A 22,201-nucleotide genomic window follows, 5' to 3' on the forward strand; every position below is an offset into this window, starting at 1 on the left:
AGCAGAAGCTGCCAAAGGAAGTGGTGCATACAATTACATCAATTCAAAGACCTTTTGACAGGTACTGGGAGAGAAAAGGTTTTATGGAATATGGGCTAAATGCAGGCAAATGGGACAAACTCAAGTGGGCAACTTGGACAGTATTAAAAGTTGGACCAAATTGTCCACTTCTATAATATACAACTCCATGACTTTATGACTCTCAGGCTGACTATATGTAGAACAATTTACAGGCAGGCCAATGAGAAAACAGAGACACGAAGGAAAGCATGAGTGTCAGTTTAATGGTATTTACAACAATGTAAGGGGTCTCACAGGAAAGATGAATGAGCTGAAGGTGTGGATCAATGCCTATGTCATGATATTGGTGCAATTTCACAAATGTTGTTGATGGTATGATTGACTGGTTCACTTATTTGGTTCTGGTTTATTTTGTCATGTGTACCAGTATACAGTGGAAATCTTGGTGTGCATGCGATCCAGTCAAACCGTATGTACACAAGTACAATGCAGCCACATACAAATTCAGAAGGTAATTCAAAGAGAAAAATACCAGACTGCAAAATATGTTACATAGAAACATAGAAATTAGGTGCAGGAGTAGGCCATTCGGCCCTTCGAGCCTGCACCGCCATTCAATATGATCATGGCTGATCATCCAACTCAGTATCCCGTACCTGCCTTCTCTCCATACCCCCTGATCCCCTTAGCCACAAGGGCCACATCTAACTCCCTCTTAAATATAGTGTTATGATGTACACCCTTAGATTGTAAAAGGTCCATTCAGTAGGCTGATGAGAGAATAGAAGAAGCTCTTCCTGGAACTGGTGGCATGTGCTTTCAAGTTTTTGCCCATAATTCCACAACTCTTTGTACTTTCTTAGGTTCTTGGGCAGAGCAGATGCATCCCGATGGAGCACAGTGTATCTTTAGAGGTTGGTAAACATCATTTGGGACATGCAGGAGACTGAGGAAATAGAGACCTTGGTGTGCTTTGTTCTCTGTAGCTTCAATGTGCTTCATCAAGATCAAATGATTGGTGATATTTATGCCTAGAAGCATCCCCACTTCAGAACCATTGATGTTCACTGAATTGTGTACACCATCATGATTCCTCAAGTTAATAACAAGCTCCTTCATCTTGCTGAGGGAGAGGTTGTTGGCTTGACACTATGTTATTAAGAGCTCTATCTTCTTCCTGTATTCAGTGTCCTGTCATTGTTCGTGATCCGGCCAACTACAGTGGTGACATCTACAAACTTGTAAATTAAGTTACTGCAAAGTTTGGCGAGAGTCATGAGTGTATAAGGTACAGTAAGGGGCTGAGAACATACCCTTATAGACAATAGGTGCGGCCCTTTGAGCCAGCACCACCATTCAATGTAATCATGGCTGATCATCCACAATCAGTACCCTGGTCCTGCCTTCTCCCCATATCCCCTGACTCCGCTATCCTTAAGAGCCCTATCTAGCTCTCCCTTGAAAGTATCCAGAGAACTGGCCTCCACCGCCCTCTGAGGCAGAGAATTTCAGACTCACAACTCTCTGTGTGAAACAGTGTTTCCTCGTCTCCGTTCTAAATGGCTTACCCCTTATTCTTAAACTGTGGCCCCTGGTTCTGGACTCCCCCAACATCGGGAACATGTTTCCCCTCTCTAGCGTGTCCAAACACTTAATAATCCTATATGTTTCAATAACATAGAAACATAGAAAACATAGAAATTAGGTGCAGGAGTAGGCCATTCGGCCCTTCGAGCCTGCACCGCCATTCAATATGATCATGGCTGATCATCCAACTCAGTATCCCGTACCTGCCTTCTCTCCATACCCCCTGATCCCCTTAGCCACAAGGGCCACATCTAACTCCCTCTTAAATATAGCCAATGAACTGGCCTCGATACCCTCTGTGGCAGAGAGTTCCAGAGATTCACCACTCTCTGTGTGAAAAAAGTTCTTCTCATCTCGGTTTTAAAGGATTTCCCCCTTATCCTTAAGCTGTGACCCCTTGTCCTGGACTTCCCTAACATCGGGAACAATCTTCCTGCATCTAGCCTGTCCAACCCCTTAAGAATTTTGTAAGTTTCTATAAGATCCCCTCTCAATCTCCTAAATTCTAGAGAGTATAAACCCCAGTCTATCCAGTCTTTCTTCATAAGACAGTCCTGACATCCCAGGAATCAGTCTGGTGAACCGTCTCTGCACTCCCTCTATGGCAATAATGTCCTTCCTCAGATTTGGAGACCAAAACTGTACGCAATACTCCAGGTGTGGTCTCACCAAGACCCTGTACAACTGCAGTAGAACCTCCCTGCTCCTATACTCAAATCCTTTTGCAATGAAAGCTAACATACCATTCGCTTTCTTTACTGCCTGCTGCACCTACATGCCTACCTTCAATGACTGGTGTACCATGACACCCAGGTCTCGCTGCATCTCCCCCTTTCCCAATCGGCCACCATTTAGATAATAAGATGCCCTCTCATCCTTCTAAATTCCCGAGTATACAAGTCCAGCCGCTCCATTCTCTCAGCAATTAACAGTCCCGCCATCCTGGGAATTACCCTTGTCCCCATTGGCTAAGCAGCACTCCCTCAATAGCAAGAATGTCCTTCCTCAAACTCGGAGACAAAAACTGCACACAATATTCCAGGTGTGGGCTCACGAGGGCTCTGTACAACTGCAGAAGGACCTCTTTGCTCCTATTCTCAACTCCTCTTGTTATGAAGGCCAACATACCATTCGCTTTCTTCACTGCCTGCTGTACCTGCATGCTTACTTTCATTGACTGATGAATAAGGACCCCCAGATCCCATTGTACTTCCCCTTTTCCCAACTTGACACCATGTAGATAATAATCTGCCTTCCTGTTTTTGCTACCAAAGAGGATAAACTCCCATTTATCCACATTAAACTGCATCTGCCACGCATCTGCCCATTCACCAAACCTGTCCAAGTCACCCTGCATTCTCATAGCATCCTTCTCACAGTTCACACTGCCACCCAGCTTTGTGTCATCTGCAAATTTGCTAATGTTACCTAATCCCTTCATCTAAATCATTAATATATATTGTAAATAGCTGCGGTCTCAGCACCGAGCCTTGAGGTACCCCACAAGTCTCTGCCTGCCATTCCGAAAGGGACCCGTTTATCCCTACTCTTTGTTTCCTGTCTGCCAATCAATTTTCTATCCATGTCAGCACTCTATCCCCAATACCATGTGCCTTAATTTTTCCCACTAATCTCCTATGTGGGATCTTGTCAAATGCTTTCTGAAAGTCTAGGTACACTACATCCACTGGTTCTCCCTTGTCCATTTTCCTAGTTACATGCTCAAAAAATTCCTAAAGATTAGTCAAGCACCCTTGCCTAGCTTCAGAGTTGTAACATCAACACCATACCAGACTGATTGCAGTAAGGTGAATGCTTTTTCATACGGTAGACAATAATTTTTTCTGAGAAGGTTTCCAATAGTTTCAGCGCCATGAATCACATCAACTAAACTGGATTCTAACTGGTTCAGATTGAAAGAGGATTTCTGTAAATCTCACTCTCCTATTCCAGCAGAAGTTACAATTATTTTGCCTTGGTTAGCTGATTTTCTGAAGAGGTTGTGGGGCTGATGGCAGAAATGTGTGGAGTTTTCCAAGACTTTGGCAAGATTTTATCATTACAGAGTGAAGCAGAATGCAAACCATAAACATGTCATAATCAACCGAAGAATTTACATGTTCAATCTTCAATACAATTTTCCAGTGCATGAAATCTCCTGTGAAAGCAGAAGAAAATATCTACACTTGCTCAACCTCCAAAGGAACTGCATATGCATACTGCTACAAGAATATTAAATGTTTGACATCAATTCTACTCACGTATTATGCTGACTCCAGCTAGTTTCTTTGAATATATATATGATCCTATGATTATTAATAATCAATGAGTGCCAGCATTATTCAAAAATAGCTGGGATGACAGTGTGGTAGTGGTTGGGAGATGAAGTGCACACATTAAAATGATCTCATGGCACCTATATTGACCTCTTAAAATGAACTCAAGCAAAATTACCACCATAAACATCAAATGGCAAAATTATTGAATGCGTATTTGGATTATACAAGCAATGATAAACCAATAAAGGACAGAAAAATATTTGTATTCACTATATATTTCACAGACTTCAAACACATTGACACTTCAAGTAAATATTAATCTAAACAGTGTGTATCACAGAAAGAGAGAGGTATTGTTCTAGGAACAATACCCTGATACTGAGATGTACAACCAACTAGCAAAGAATTTTAGGTTAGCATTCTAATAAAAAATCATGAACTGCCCATCTTCACAACATTAATTGGAACAGCATTAAGGTTATGCTTGTAAAAATACACAGAAAAACAATCAACCCAATATTTACCTAAAATAATCCAATTTATCAACACATTAAAAAAAACCAATACAATATCCTATCCTTCCACAAACAGAAACCCCTACTGGTGTGTCAAGAATGCACTGGCATGCTACAATTGACAACGGACACTCATCTGCATGTTAGCAACAGGTCTCCAACCAAGGGCAGGCAAGACCTCAACCACAATGGTCGTAGCCGCATTGAAAACAAGACAAGGTGATTTCCAAAGCATGGACAAAAATTGTTGAAATATTTTATTGAAACAATGCCGAGTTCATATTATTAAAAAAGTTGGATCTCTACAATAGTTATTGTGATGTTGTTCATCCACAATGTAAATGCTTGGAATGCACACCAGCCTTTTACACAGAAGCAAGTAGTTTTTTCAGTTACCATCTGGCTAAATCAACTTTCCATGAAAAGAGAGTGCCTTTTGCACAAGTGTTTTTGAATAAAGCAAACTGAAGGTTACTAATTTACTTTTATATAATTTAGTATATTTAGTGTCATGCAGCACAGAAACAGGCCATTCGGCCCACACTGACCAAAATGCCCCATCTACGTTAGTCCTACCTACATGCATTTGGCCCATATATTCCTCTAAGCTCTTCCCATCCATGTACCAGTCCAAATGTCTTTTAAATGTTGTTACTGTACAGTACCTGCCTCAACTACCTCCTCTGGCAGCTCATTCTGTATACCCACCACCCTCTGTGAAAATGTTGTCCCTCAAGTTCTTATTAAATATTTCCCCTCTCACCTTACCTATGACTTCTGGTTCTTGATTTACCTACGCTGGGTAAAAGACCCTACGCATTTACCCCATCTACTCCCCTCATGATCTGATGCACCATAAGATAACTCCTCAGCTTCTTGTGCTTCAACAAGGAATAAAGTCCTAGACTGCCCAGCCTTTCGGTCTAGCACACGCCCTCAAGTCCTGGCAAAATCCTCATAAATCTTCTCTACATACTTTCCAGCTTAGCAACATCTTCCCTATAATGACCAAAACTGAACACAATACTCCAAATGCAGCCTCACAAATATCTTGTACAACTGTAACTTAACATCGCAACATACGTACTCAATACTTTAAATATTTCAAGTGCCACCTACAAATAATAAACAGAAACAGAGAAAAACAAAGCGAATATATGAAGCAGAAAATGAAATGCTAACTTTAGCAGAATATCAGGAACAGGAAATTTTCAAATTAAGATAAGGACATTTAAAAAGGAAGAGGCAGAGATACAGGCATAGCTAGAGCGATTAGAAAGAGTGCGCAATACACATAAGGGAACGGAAAATGATAACACATAAAGCAAGGGGTAATGTATTTGGTTTAAGGAAGATGGATGGAATTAAGTGCTAGGTTTAGATATGATTATTACAGTTATGAGGATGTATTGTGAGATTACTTTAATAATACAATTTTGCAACAGTGTATTAATCAATTATATGTTAGGTAAATAGCATATACCGTGAAGATGAAATTGAGTTAAAAGGGGAGGAGTGTTGTGTATGTAATAGAAATGGTGTTACCTGCCTTCAAGTTAAAGGGGGAGGAGTGTTAGGTGTGTAATATAATTAACATATTTGATGCCTGGCGCAATGGTACGCATGCGCAGGAGAGACTCAAGGTGGCATTGAGAATAAAGAAGCTTGTTAGTTTACTCCCGTGTCCGAGTATTATTTAAAGACCATTCCAAGTAACAAATACACAACAATATCCAACTTAATGTAAGTTTAGAAGTTATCATCAATGAATGCTGAAAACTGTAACACTGAATAAACAGGGATCAGTTGAAACAAAGTTGAGGTTTAATGTACAATTATACTACAATTCTTTCTGATAATGGTGGACAGATATATATTCAAAATAAACTTAAAGTGTTAATGGTTTAGAAAACATGGTGTTAAGACAGGAACAGCCAGTTCCTGTCTTGGGAGTCATGGGACCTATTTCCTTTTGTTTTATGCCCTTTAAAAAACTTAAACCTTCAAACTTTTAATTCAGAGATTCTCAAACTTTAAAGCATGACCTCCTGAATTGCGGTTTTCTTTTGAGTGGGGGGTGGGGGTGTTGAAAATCAGAGTGCCACCCATCCCCAGTGAATGATGGGACTAGGACTGATTGGTTGCCACACTGTCACAAGTTTCACAGAAGATATCTTGACCGTCTGTGAAGATTTCACTGTTGGCTTCACTGACAAAGTGCTAACAGCGGCTTAGATAAGAATTACTTGAATAGGCCTTCACATTCCTCTGTGTATACATCCAATATAACGTTGCAACAGAAATGTCCATCATGCATTGTATTTCCATCCGACATCACAGCTCCAGGCACTTTACTTGCTTTGAGGAAGACCATAATATGACTTACCAAAGCAGAGAGAGAAGTGCTGATCACCTTCAACAGTCTCTTTTCTACAAGTAAAACTGTAGATTACATTTTCCAGTGCAATTTCTGTGGCTACAATCACAAGAAATATACAGCTAGATCAGTCCTAGTCAGTGTGGAATTGTCCTCTGAGGGATGATACAGAAGAGTCAGCTCTTATCACAGAGTCGGAAAATTGTGGACTATGCTGAGTTAGGTCCAATTTTCAGATTTGTCCACCATCTGCACTTACCTCAGTCTACTACAGGAGAGCCACTGTTCTGGCCCTTTACATCCGGGAATATGTTGACCCACCTCATCACTCCCTCACAACCATTAAATACAGGTAAGGCTGAGAAAAAAGTAATTTAAAAGCCATGAAATTGCTGTACATAAAGATAACAATTTTTAAAAGCAAAAATATATTTCTTGTTAAATAAAAAAAATAATGCCTTTTTTCCACCTAATCTTTAGAACAGGAATCCATGTTCAAATAAATGGGTTTCTATTGTAGACACCAGGTCTCACTGATGTAGAAACCAAGACGTAAATTTCCCACATGGAATTTGGCGATGGATCAAAGTGGCAGAAGCACCAAAATCTGACCAGAAATGACTCGAGTGGAATAAACTAAAACCAACACTTCCCTTTGATCTAGCCCCATTGTGCTGCTTCTCCAGTGAGCTACTGTGGAGCCCCCAGACTCACTTTCAAATGTGACGTCAAAATGAGGTCACGTCCATTCTCTCCAATGGCCAGAAAAGTGCTTCGTACTTTGCAATTCTGTCCAGGTTTTGTCTCTTAAACAAAACTTGATCTTATCGGTTCATTATCATAGTACTCCATACTGATAAGATCAAGCGTTAACTCTGCTCATCTCTCCACATTAGCTGCAAGACCCGAGTAGCAAATCTAACATGTTCTGCTTTATTTCAGATTACCAGCATATGCGGCAATATCTTCCCATCTGGTCTAACTCCTGCTGTGGGATCTTATTCTACATGAAGAGAATACCATAGTTCCTCTGGCAAAGTACAGATTACCTTTCAGTTAGCAATTCAATTACTATTAAGTGATTTTGAGCATCTCCTGAGAATAAAGCATGCAAAATAAATGCAAGGGTTTTCTCTTTCTTTGACATCCAAGAATCCCATGGAAGAAATGGAACTGGTGATTAACTTTTATTTAAGAAACAAATTTTTCAACTGAACTCTGAAAGTTAGATAATAATTTCCTCATTTACAACAGATTAACAAGACCTAACAATATATTACATTTTATATGTGGATGTAACTTTGTGACATAATTAAACAACAATTGAACACATTTGTACAAAGTCCTCAGTCTGTAATTACTTTAAAGCTTTGGTAGAAAATCAAAACATCTACTCTACATATGACAGTGGGTTCATATTTTATAATGTAGCCCATAGATAAGACGTTCAAATTATTGTAAATAACAAATGACAATACAAAATCTTCGTAAACTCCAAATGCATTCATGATTTATATTCACTACAGCAGCTAAAGCAGCCAAGAATAATTTTATCTTTAATTTTTTTTAAACAAGTGATATAGCATTTTCTGCTTTTATTTCAGATTTTACATTAGGGTGGCACAGTAGAGCAGCAGTAGAGCAGTTGCTTTACAGCGCCAGAGACCTGGGTTCAATCCTGACTACGGGTGCTGTCTGTATGGAGTTTGGACATTCTGATGTGATTCAGATTCAATGAGTGTCATTGTCAGTGTACAGTACAGAGACAACGAAATGCTTTAGTTTGTGGAGGTTAGCTAACGTTTCTGAATAAAAATAATCCCCAGTGTCCGGGGGGGTGTGGATAGGCAACTAGTGTACGTTGTTGAGTAGAGTGACAGCCGCCAAAGGGTCCTCGACGGACATGGTGGGCAATGGAGGGCCTGTAGCACGCTGTTCACCTGGTAGGACACTAAACAAATTTGGGTGAGAGCATCTGCAATTTGAGCGCCCTGTACAGACAGCACTTGCTACAGAATCAAAAAAAGCGAGGAAATGCCAACCACACAATTTTCACCACCCTAGCAACTTCAGATTCAGAGACAGAGCAGTTGCCATACCATACTGTGATGCATTGTAAGGATGCTCTCGATGACAGCGGTAGAAGTTCACCAGGATCTGAGGAGACAGATGGACCTTCTTCAGTCTCCTCAGGAAGAAGAGACGCAATGAGTCTTCTTCATTGAAGGTAGGCATGCAGGTGCATCAGGGGTCCAAGAGAGCGAATGGAGATGTTAGTTTCATTGCAAACCTGAAGCTAGAGTATAGGAGCCAGGGAGGTTCGTTAATGTGAACAGGGTCTTGGTGTGACCGCACCTGGAGTTTGCGTCCAGGTTTGGTCCCAAATCTGGTTTGAAGGACAGTTTCTGCCAAAAAGATCCGGTGTACCAGACTGAACTCCTGGGATGATCATGGGTCGGTCTTATGAAGAAAGGGCCTGTTTCCACTTGCTGTTCATCTAAACTACACTAAACAAATTTCTAGCATCTGCAATTTTTTGTAATGTACATCACATAACTAAGAATCAAAAAAACAGAAAATGCCAACCACACATGAAATAGAAACTTCAGATTCAGAATCAGAATGCCATTTATTGTCATTTAAAGACAAGGTTCAAACGAAATTACGTTCCTGTAGTCATAACAGCAAAATACCAAGACACACAATTAATACAATTCCATACAAACATCCATCACAGTGAATCTCCAAACACCTGCTCACTGTGATGGAAGACAAAAGTCTTATCTCTTCCCTGTTCTCTGTTCTTTATTCTTCTCCCGCAGTCAAGCAGTCAAACTGCTGCAAGCTGATTTAGGCTTTGAGCCCCTGGGGGGCGATGGTAAGTCCCGATGTTTAAGCCACGATCATAATGAATGGCGGTGCTCCGGGACGAAGGGCCGAATGGCCTACTCCTGCACCTAATTTTATGTTGCGGGAGCTTCGAAACAATTCCATACCACCAGGGACCCGCGAGAATCTCCGAACACCTGTCCACAGTGCCTGGAGCAAAAGTCTTATCTCTTCCCGGGTCTCAGTTCTTTATTCCACCACCGCGCTCAAGAAGTTGGCCTGCAGCTCACCTTGATGTTAGAGCCCCTGGGGGGATTAGAAGTGGGGAACGTTTTGGTAAGTTTCCTAAAATTGGCGAATTCAATGATCATACTGTTGGGTTGTAAACTGCTCTTTACTTAGAGCCTTTTCTGTTGCTGCCCCAGCACTCTGGAACACCTTGCCACTGCAGATCAGACAGGCCCCTTCACTGTCCATCTTTAAATCCTCCCTAAAAACTCACTTTTATTCACTGGCTTTCGACACTGGCTGAGACATTGTTCCTGTTTTAGTGCTTTTAATGTCTTTTAATTTTTACTGTTTTTATAGTCCTGTCGTCTTAATGGTTTTAGTAGTTTGTAATAACTTTTTGTTGACTTCCCATGTACAGCACTTTGTGGTAACTGATGTTGTCTAAAAGCGCTTTATAAATAAAGTTATTATTATTATTATATTATTATTATTATTATTATTACTACTTATCTTTGAGGTCTCCCCTCACCTTACTATGTTCCATTGAGAATAAATCCAGCCTGTCAAATCTCTCCTGATACTCAAGCCTTCCAGTCCACGCAACAGTGATTCTCTTCTGCACTCTCCCTATATGACTAGAAATATGCATAATACTCAATCTGATCTTTTTTTTTCAATGTTTAACACAACAAAACAAAAACGAGAAAGAAATGAAAGAAACAAAAGACAACAGAAAAAAGCCGCCAGACATAACAGTATTGGTGTAATTTATATTGGTATAACAGTATTGGTGCAAACAGTATTACTCAATCTGATCTGACCAGTGTTTTGTACAGTTGCAAACATGACATCCCGATTCTTGTACTCAGTGCTTGGACCTATGGTCAGCATGTTTTAACCATTAATCAATCCACAAGTACCACACTTTTCAGGGAGCTATGGAGTTGCACCCCAGGATCCCTTTGTATATCAACACTCCTGAGGTTGGTGTAATTTACTGTATATGCCATTTACATTTACCAAATATTTCATAGTGCAGTGTCAAATGTTCAGTTCTTCAGTACCATATTCCCATTCCCGATCAGTCCTAACCCTCTCAACAACAATTGTCCTGTGTACTCCCCAGATAATTTGAAAGAGCAACATGATGATGCAGCAGGTGGAGCTGCTGCTGAACATCTCCAACAACCAATGTCAATCCTGACCTCTGCTCCTCTCTGTATAGAGTTTGCAACTTTTGCCTGTAATTATGTGCATTCCTTGGTCATCTGGATTCATTTTACAGCAAAGATGTGCTGATATGTCAGCTGGCTAAAAAAAAGTCATAGTATCAGTATAATCAAAGAACATTTATTGGCATAAGAGAGAGGTAAGAATGTTTTTGCAAGCCACTAGAGACGCGATAGACAGAATAGACTCCTTCAATGGCCTATGGAAATAACAGAAATAGGATAAGCCCTCTCTCCGATTCACCTGCTGGACCCAGGCTCAGTGTCAGGTGCATTGCAGCTCAGGGATGTATGGTATGTCATGCCTCAGATGCTGCTGATGTTTGCCATGATGTTGTGTGACATAAATTCATATTACAGCCATAACACCAAGCTGCAATCTATAAGCAATAGTTTTGTTAATTTGCTTTAAATCCTTGGACATACAAGTTAAATTTCCGCATCTTCGCTCTACAGCAATACCAAGCGCACATAAATCAGTAGGGCTGTGGATATTGAGCGTTATCTTTTGCTACAGAATGGAATGTTGGGTAGATGGAATTTAATCCCCATAAGCTTGAGGTGATGTATTTTGGGAGATCAACAATGTGCGGTTCTGTTTGACACACTATGGGAAAGATGTGATTCTACCAGAGATGCAGAGAAAATACACCAGGATGTGTAGGAAGGAACTGCAGATGCTGGTTTAAACTGAAGATAGACATAAAATGCTGAAGTAACTCAGCAGGACAAGCAGCATCCCTGGAGAGAAGGAATGGGTGCCATTTCAGGTCGAGATCCATTTTCAGAATTATCCTTGGGAAGGATAATTTTGGTTATGAGGAGAGAATGGATAGGCTGGTTTATTTTCCTTTGAACAGAGTAGATTGGGGAGGGGGGGGGGCACCTATTGGAGGTGTACAAATTGAAGACAATCAAAATAAACTTTCCCTTTGGCAGAGGTGTTTAAGACCAGAGGCCATAGATTTAAGATAATGAATAAGAGGTATCTGAGGAAGCATAATTTTCACCCAGAGAATAGTTTCAATCTGGAATATACTGCATGGATGGATGCTGGAGGCAGGTACTCTCACATATTTAAGTAATACAGGCCAACATTTAGGCTAACTCTTGATTGAGCTGAGCATAGAAGACTACAGACCAAGTTCTGGTAAATAGGATTAGACAGACGGCTACCTGATGGACATGGTGGCCCAAAAGGCATGTATTAGTGCTGAATAATTATACATACATTTAAGTTAGGTGCTGTTGGAGTTGGAGGGGCTGCAAACTGCTATCTTATCTATGTCAACTAAATGTCTTATGCCCGTCCCACTTGGGAAACCTGAACGGAAACCTCTGGAGATTTTGCGCCCCACCCAAGGTTTCCGTGCAATTCCCGGAGGTTGCAGGTGGTTGCCGGAGGTTGCAGGTAATGGAAGCAGGTAGGGAGACTGACAAAAACCTCCGGGAACCTCCGGGAACCGCACGGAAACCTTGGGTGGGGCGCAAAGTCTCCAGAGGTTTCCTTTCAGGTTTCCCAAGTGGGACAGGGGCATTATACTGAACCTTATATTGTGAATTTTCCCATCAGTCATCATTATGGATTCTCAAAGTTACTACAGTATGCCCTTCCAGCATAGATTAGGAGCACTTGATGATACTTGCACACACTTAATAAATTACTACTTTGTCACAGAGAAAATCAATTCACATAGGATCCCTGGCTGAAAAAAAATATTACTTGATCTGAATATAAAAGCAGAAAGTGCTGGAAATATCCAACTAGTCCAACATCATCCAAAGTAGAAGGAACATAACTATCACACAAACCTTCATCAAAACAAGATGTTGGAAACAAACAGCAATTTATCAAGCACCAGCAGCCAAGGAATATTGGATCAGGAACAAACCAAGGAGGCACAGTGGCATGCTGCAGACTGAGAGTGATTAAATGCCATTGAAATGATTCACCATTCCAGCCCTTTCTGCTAAGTGATTTGTCTTTACTTTTGATTTCCACTAGCTAATATATTGCATAGTTTAATGCCATCAAATTGATCTAATGTTAAAACAAGTTACTAAAGTAAATGAATCACGCCCTTTAGTCCTGTACAGGAACATTTTAAAAAAAACATGGTTTTCCTTATTAAAGATTTCATTGGATGCTCCAATATGTCGCTTTTAATTAAGGCTTCAGGCACTTCTTTCAAACAGATGTCAAAATGTCTCATTACTGCATCAAGCTTTCGAGCCTTTGAAAGTACATAGTGCTTGGTGCAATGTCATCCTTTGCCCTTACAGAAGGACCTCATGAATTCAGATCTACAACAGATATTCCTATATAGCAACCTGGGATTAAATGTATCAGTCCTCCAATTATGAAAGCCAATTTCAATCAATACAAAACACACCGGGAATCAAAATGGAAACTCTAATTATTTACACTGAGACATTTCTATTTTCTGTCCAAGGTTTACACCTTAGTCATAGAATTGTACACACAGACAAAGGCAATTCAGCCCACCATGTCTGTGATGATTTTTTGACAATTGACACTAACCCCACTTGAGTGAGTTAGGACCTTATCCTTCTATGCCTTGCCTTTTTATGTATTTGTCTAAATGCCTTTTAAACACAATAATTTAAACCAACTCCACCAGCAGCCCTGGCAGCATGTTCCAGATATTAACTTTTCTATAAAAAAATCTCCTTGAAATCTCATAACTCTCACCTTAAAACCATGTGCATTTTGTTTTTGTTACCCTTACCATGGCAAAAAATATTTTGATTATTGGTACCTCTCATAATTGTCTCCCCTCAGTATCCTTTGCTTAAAGAAAAATAATCCCAACGTATCCAATCCCTCCCCATAACTAAAGTCCTCCAGTGCAGGCAACATGCTGGTGAATCTTCTCTGCACTTTATCCGGTGCAACCACTCATTACTAATTGATAGCAACTGAATTGTGTACAATATTCCAGTGCAACCTAACCAGTGTTTAGCAAAGTCGTATCATAAAAATTCCAACTCCTAGATCCTATGTCCCAATTTATGAAGGGTAGCAAGCCATGCACCTTCAAGCCATGGACCTCCCGATCCACCATTGATAACACTTTCAGGCGACTATAGACTTGAACCCCAAGGCGTCTCCGTTCATCAACATTTCTTAGTACCGTGCCATTTACTGTATATGTTCTACTCGTACTTGACTTCCCAAAATACATCACCTCATACTTATTTGGATTAAATTTCATCTGTTAATAATACGCCCAGATTTCCAGTGATCTATACCCCGCTTTAGCCTTAGACAACCTTTCTCACTATGCACAACACCACATTTTCACATCAAGTTACTGATCACTCCTCCTGCATTCACATCGAAATCACTAACATATCACAAACAGCAAAGGTCTCAGCACCAATCCCTGTGGTATCTCACAAGACACAGAAAAAAACATCTTTCACCACAACCTTCTGCCTCAACCATGTGATATCATATCAAATACCTTACTATCAAAGTCCAGAGACAACAGCTACCCCCTGCTTTCACCAATCTCGATCTTTATCTCCACAACATAGCAATTAAGTTTGTGATTCATGAGTTCCCCCTTCATAAAGCCATATGTCTGGGATAGATCTCACCCAACCTTGGGAATGTATCCATCCTTGTGATCCAAGGTATCTAACACCTCCACCTTGTTAATACCTGCATGGCCCAGTCAATCAACATATCCCTCCTTGTGCTCACTATCCTTCACATACCTCTCCCATTCCCACATCCTTGGCTCCACACATAGATAATTCATTTGGCCCCTGGGGGGTTCCCATTCTTTCCTTGCATACCCACTTGCTTCTAATATACTTAGAAATGACTTGGGATTCTCCTTAGCTGTCAAGGATATTTTAGGACACCATTTTGGCATCCAAATTCATAAGTACCATCCGCCATCCTCTGTATTCCTCAAGGCACCTAGTTGATTGTAGTTGCCAATACCAGTCTCATCTTCCTTTTCTTTCCTGATCAAATCTTCAATAACCTTTATCATCTCTAATCTTACCATTTTTGCCATGACCAGAATATGCTGTCTTTGAACTCTTGCTAACTTTTGTTTTAAAAAGACTCCCACTTGCCAGATGCTCCCAGTCTACTTTTGCTAAGTCCTTCCTATGTTATTGAGATCAGCCTTCCCCCAATTTAGTACTTTAAGTTGAGGACTAGCCTTACCATTTTCCAGAAATAACTAGAACCTTAAAGAATTATTGTCTCTGCTTCCAAAGTGTTCCCAAATTGACACTTCCACCACCTGTTTAGTTTCGTTTCTAAGTTAAGGTCTGGTGCAGCCCCTTCACTGGCAGAACTGTGAATATGCAGGGATTTGGGTACTTTGGTAAATGGCAGGTGTGACAATACATTGCAAGTTGCTGGAGACCCTTGTGACCCCATAACTAAAGTCCTCCAGGGCAGGCAACATGACCATAGGAGATCTCTCGACCATACAGGCGACCCCTAGCGACATGTTGCGGGTGACCTCTCACGACCATAGGAGACATCTCATGACCATACAACCTATGGTCGTGTGAGGTCTCCAAAGAGTCGTAGCATGTTTCTGGTTGCCGCTGAATTTTCAACATGTTGAAAATTTCGGCGACCTATGACGTGTGCCAGCAGTCGCCTGTAACGGTCGCGTAAATGGGACAGGCCCTTAATTTTAATGCCGTTCTTCGGAAACTTCACTAAACTTATTTTTAAAGCGCACTTATATATCAACAATAGTGTAATAATGAATATTTAATGTGTGCAACTCTTCCTGTGTTGTATTTTGAATCTCATTCCTTTTATTAGGTGAAAATTTAATAAACAAGCCATTTATAACTATAAAAACCCATGGATTCTGCCAAGCTGAAATTCAATTAAATCACTCAATAACATTTCAATACCATTTGTTTTCCCACTGCAACAGAAAAAATCTGGAATTTGAAAATAAATAATAACTGCCCCAGAATACACATTATTTTTGTCAGTAATGACAAAAGCATCCTTCTCCTCAAAGAACATTTCTGGTGAAAAAATAAACTATCAAATAAACTGAAGAAGGGTTTTGGCCCGAAACGGTGCCTATTTCCTTCGCTCCATAGATGCTGCTTCACCCGCTGAGTTTTTCCAGCATTTTTGTTTACCTTCGATTTTCCAGCATCTGCAGTTCCTTCTTAAACAAATTAGTTTTGAGAGTTTGTTTAGGCCACAATGAAATCTGATTTTTTAATTAAATTTATTGTGAAGAGAAACAAAAAGAGTGGTACTTCTTTCTGAGAAATCATAAATGGCTGTTCTTAGAATCAATTTTTCAGTACAAATGTTGATTGAATTTAAACATCCCATGATCCTTAAAGAATGTATCCATGGAACGTGAACATAAACCGTATTGAAGTTATTTTGTTTGTCCAAATAAAATGACAAATCCAATAAGATTAGTTTGGGAGGCTTCTAAAGGGTGAAAGGTTGCACACCATTTTTTTTCAACAATTTGTATTACCTATGTCCAGGAGTGGAGATGCAATCATGGAAATCAGGAACATATTGACCAACAAAATGTTGCTAACCAACAGTTCAATATTGAACTGCAACAGGAGGATTAATAATATCAAGCCCAATGTGCCTTACCACACATTTATCAAACCACGGACTAGCCTTCAAAGCAATGGCTCATAAAATTGTCCATCTTCCCCACTCAATTACAGTAGTTACATTATTTCATCTTTATTTTTGTTTCCTAGAACTAGGTGTCACTAATTAATTCTACTCTCTACAAAGGACTTCTTATCTATTTGAACACTTTGATGTGTTACAAAAGTTGCTGCATTTTGGATTTCTAATTTATGAAATGTACACAAAGGTAGAAAAGTTAAGAAAACACAATGGATATAGGATGCCTTTTCTCAACATCCTTGCCCTTCAATTGCCCAACACCAGATCATTACTTTTGTAAAGAGCTTTGCTTGCTACACTAGCTCTCTCGTTGGTTCCTCTACATGTGGTTAGATAACCTATCAATATCTCTCTTCCTTGTCATGGATATATTTTCAGATGAAAACACCATGTATTTAGTATATACACGAACAACATTCAACTCTTGCTCACTATCACTTCTGATTTGTCAGTTGCACATTGCAGTGCAAACAGAATTTTCCTTTGCTTAAACATTGGGTAATCAAGCCATTGACTGTACCCCCTCCAGGAAGCTCTGCTTCCAAGCTATCCACCTAACCAAATTATTCACAGCCTTATTTTAAATTTGATCAAAAAACGACCTTAATTTGAACCAAAAATGAAAATAATTAGAGGAAGGGCATCCTAATTTGAGGAAGGACATCCTGACTTGCTATTGAGGCAGAGCAGCGTAGGTTCACGGGGTTAATCCCCAGGATGGCGGGACTGTCACATGAGGAAACATTGGAAAGACTGGGCTTGTATTCATGGGAATGTAGAAGGATGAGAGGGAATCTTATAGAAAAGTATAAAATTATAAAAGGACTAGACAAGTTAGATGCAGGAAAAATGTTCCCAATGTTGGGGGAGACCAGAACCAGGGGCCACAGTCTACAAATAAAGGGGAGGCCATTTAAAACTGAGATGAGAATTTTTTTTTCTCGCAGAGAGTTGTGAATTTGTGGAATTCTCTGCCACAGAGGGCAGTGGAGGCCAATTCACTGGATGAATTTAAAAGAGCGTTAGAAAGAGCTCTAGGGGCTAGCGGAATCAAGGGGTATCGGGAGAAGGCAGACACGGGTTACTGATTGTGGATGAGCAGCCATGATCACAATGAATGGCGGTGCTGGCTCGAAAGGCCAAATGGCCTCCACCTGCACATATTTTCTATGTTTCTATGACCTTCTGACCAGATAAACATTCCAATGCCAAACTTACCTACCTCAACTTCTCTAACACTGCCTGACTGCAACTTTGCTGCTGAAGCAATGAATAATATCTTTGTTATCTCCACACCGGTCTCATTATTGCCTTATATTTAATATCATCACCCTTATTATTAGGATTAGGGCATGCTTGCCTTTTGAGGCAAGCATTCTATTCCTGATAAGACACAAACACCCACCAGCGTTTTCTGCCCATATGGGTTTCGCCAGCTTCTACCCAGGACAACTTAAAAATGGGGTAACTCAAGCCATTGACTGTACACCATGCAGGAATCAAACCAAATAGTCACAAGCCTTATTTTAAAAATTTGATCAAAAAAAACGACCTTAAGTTGAATGCCCTTGTACGCCCTCATCTCTGTGCATCTTTGTAACCTCTTCCGAGTCCTCATGAATTCCATATTTTTCCAATTCTGCTCACTTGGAAATAGAATCAATTACTGGCCAATGCTCACAGCATTGGTTCCAAGCTCTGGAATTCTTACGCTTGTCACTACATCTCGCATTTCCTTCAAGATGACGCTAGTAACCACTCTTTGGCCAAATCTTTGGTCATCTGTATTGCTATAGCTTTTTGTGGTTCAGTAGCAAAATTACTTTTGTCCTCCACATTGGGACAATTTTCCACAAATTAAATCTAGTACTGTGGTTGAATGAGGCAGTGTAATGATACTCAGCTATACAAATCAGCATGTCAAGTCTATACTAAATTGGATAATGGTGTAATTAACCTCAGTGTTCTTGCAGATAATAATTTCTGCTGTTGTTAACCACTGTCTGCTAAAACTGTTTAAAATTTGGTCCAGTCATGTTGTCCCTTTGCTCATACAACCTGGTCACATTAACACTTGAAGCTCATATGAAGAATGGAAATGAGTGAGGAACTAGACTCATACTTGCTTGAATAGTATTACAAAACCACTGTATGTGTTTGTCTAACCCGCTCACATTCCTTGATGTGGTCCTACTTTATCCCAACTTACTTTTGTAACCACAACACCGGCAAAAAAAAGAGTAAAGTGAAGGAAGCGCTCGTGGTTAATAAGCAGTAGAAATATATTGTTCTCCTTATCTCTCTTGGAAGACTTCATCATGCAAACATTATATTTCAATTAGAATTATGATTCTATAGCCATAGAGTCATCGAGTTATACAGCACAGAAACAGGCCCTTCGACCTAACTCGTCCATGATATCTCATTCAAGCTAGCCCCTTTTGTCCGTACCTGTCACGTATCCCTCTGAACCTTTCTTATCCATAATTATTCAAATGCTTTGCAGAATGCATACTAAATTAAATAATTTAATGTTAATATAATCTTAAATAAAAAAAGACTAGTCTTTATTGGAAAATAATGAAAGCAACAATTAATTGAAGAAAAACAGTATGGAATACAAAATTAAGATATTTGGAATTTAAGGTAAACTTGATTGATTACTGTTGCAGCAATAAAGCCTGCATTCATACATACATGTATTCTCTTTCAGAAGTATGGCTATAGGATCCATCAGGCTCCAACTCCATTTTCAGATCATCATAAAAAGCGCAGCTACAGCTGGAATTGCTCTGACTGCAGCAAGGGCTATCTCCTTGTGAATTCTGCTGTTGGCTGAACACAGTTGTGCGGGATTCAAAGTCACTCTCCATAGTAGAGTCATATACAGCATAACTCTCACTTCCTTCTGAGTAACTTGTCAAGGAATTGCCAATACGGGAGGTTGGAGATGGCGGTAGCCTGCTTTCCACTGATCCACTGCAGAAATGACAAATATATCTTCCATGTCATAATTGGCATTATATACTCTGCTGACATTTTTCCTCCCCATAAACAAACTACATCATTACAAATAAAACAATTATTTAATTATGGAAATGATGATAATGACAGAATTGGACACAAAAACCGAATGTTTACTATTTGCAATTCAGTTGACGGGAACGTTTTTAATGATAAAAATAAGAATGTATTTTCAGTTATTAATCTATATACAGGGTATAGAATTTTCAGGCATGATAGAAGGGTGTGCAAATCAGATATTGTACTGCTGAATAAGGGGATTGTGACAGCAGGGGTAGGATATCCTGGAGAGATTCTACAGTGAGGGTGCATTGGGAGAACTTAGTAATAGTAAAAGGATGGTCACTTTAATGGGGATCTATTTTGGGCCTTTCAATAGTCAGCATGAATTAGAAAAACAGTAATGTAAGCAGATCGCAAAAGGATCTAAAAACAATGCGGTTGTGGCAGTGGGGGATTTTAACCTTCACATTATTAGGTATACTGATATTCTGGAACATGTCCGCAAAACCTAGGAGGAAGTGTTAGCAACGTATATTATTGTGCCTAAATCCCCAGGGTCTATTACAGAAAACTAATATGACGGTGGCACAGCGGTAGAGTTGCTGCCTTACAGCAAATGCAGCACCAGAGACCCAGGTTCGATCCCGATTACGGGTGGTGTCTGTATGGAGTTTGTAAGTTCTCCCCGTGACCTGCGTGGGTTTTCTCCGAGATCTTCGGTTTCCTCCCACATTCCAAAAACGTACAGGTTTGTAGGTTAATTGGCTTGGTAAATGTAAAAATTGTCCCTAGTGGGTGTTAATGTGTGGGGATCGCTGGTCGGCGCGAACCCGATGAGCTGAAGGGCCTGTTTCCGTGCTGTATCTCTAAACTAAACTAATGGAAGGGATGAGATGCTGAGGCATCTTTGCTAGCCACGGGTGATCCATCAGGAGACTGGAGAATAGACAACATTTGGCCCCTTGCTCAAAAAGGAGAATAAGCCTGGAAACTGCAGACAAGTAAATCTTACATCAATGTAGGGAAGTTGTTAGAGAGGGAGATTCAGCAGGGACAGGATTCAATATTCATTTGAAATCACGCAGGTGACAAAAATAGGAAGAGTCAATACTGGGCTTTTGACAAGGCCCCAGAAATGGTACAGTCTCACAAATGTGAAACTGTCTCTTTGAGGAGAGAAAGTTAAGTGCATCTGACAGCTGTAGTACTGTATCCAGCACTGGTTTACATGGACTTTAGTAGTCTGGTTAGTTTTTGACAAGGCCCCATGTTACCAGGGATACAGCAGGACATGGATCAGCTGAGAAGTTGGTGGATCTGTGGTAGATGGAATTTCATCCAACCAAGTATCAGGTAATGCACATGGGATAGTCAAATTCTGGGCAGACATTTAAACGGCAAGGAGTTTAGGAGTGTTGATGTACAGAAGGATCTTATTGTGCAAGTTCATAGCTTCTGGAAAATGAAATCATAGAGGATGGTGAAGGCAACTTTTGGCATGCTTAGGCTGAGGCAAGAATATCATGATTCTGCTGTACAAAACCTTGGTTGGACCACATTTAGAGTATTGTGCACAGTTCTAGTTGCCACACTACAGGGCGGATGTGATGGCAATGGAGTGTGCAGAAGAGATTCATCTTGATGTTTCCTGGAATGGATGGTTGGAGTTATAAGGAGAGATAGGATAGGCTGGTTTTATTCTTACAGGAACAGAGGAAGCTGAGGGGTGACTTGATAGATGTTTATGATATTATGAAGAGCATAGGTTGGATAGTCAAACTCTTCTTTACAGGGTAGCGTAGTCTAGAACTAGAGAGCACAATTAAGGTGAGAGGGAAAACATTTAAAGGAAATCTTGGGGGAAAATCTTTCTACACGGAGGATGTTTGTTATCTGGAAAGAGCTGCCAGATGAGTAGGTAGAGGCATTTTAAATTATATATTTAAAATACATTTGACCAGTTACTTAATTTGAAAGGCATAGAGGACATGGGTCTAATACAGGTAAATGGGATTGGCCTGGATAGGCACCACAGTTGACAGTCCCAGGTGGACTGACAGGACTATTTCTGTACTGTACGATACTATGATCCTTTGAATTACACATTATATAGCTCACCTAATTAGTGTGGTCGTACAAAATCACACAGGATTTTTCTAAATATATATTCACAGATGATTTGCTACTGAGAAAGTGATAAATAACTCTGGGTGTTGTAAACTGTGTGGCACATAACAAGTCACAAATAGAGATTTAATTATAAAACAATTACAAAACAAAACTTGAACAAAGCACCATGAACTAGGCTATATTTTCAAAAAAACACATTACCAACACAAGAAATCACATAATACAGTCCAACATTTCAAACAGCACTAGCCTTTCACCGTGCTTTGTTGAGGCAGAGATTCACAGCA

The 22,201-nt window shown here is 40.1% G+C and overlaps 1 protein-coding gene across 1 annotated transcript in view; it reads right to left on the minus strand.

The window, feature by feature from the left end:
* The window catches only part of LOC129712662 (uncharacterized), an 83,044-nt gene that overhangs the window by 19,777 nt on the left and 41,066 nt on the right, over nucleotides 1-22,201 (minus strand). Inside the window, exon 4 of the mRNA XM_055661268.1 lies at nucleotides 19,455-19,736. Within this exon, the coding sequence (XP_055517243.1) occupies nucleotides 19,455-19,736 (282 nt within the window). The remainder of the gene's footprint in view (nucleotides 1-19,454; nucleotides 19,737-22,201) is intronic.

Source organism: Leucoraja erinacea, chromosome 33 (genome assembly GCF_028641065.1).
Source record: "Leucoraja erinacea ecotype New England chromosome 33, Leri_hhj_1, whole genome shotgun sequence".
Lineage (NCBI taxonomy): Eukaryota > Metazoa > Chordata > Chondrichthyes > Rajiformes > Rajidae > Leucoraja > Leucoraja erinaceus.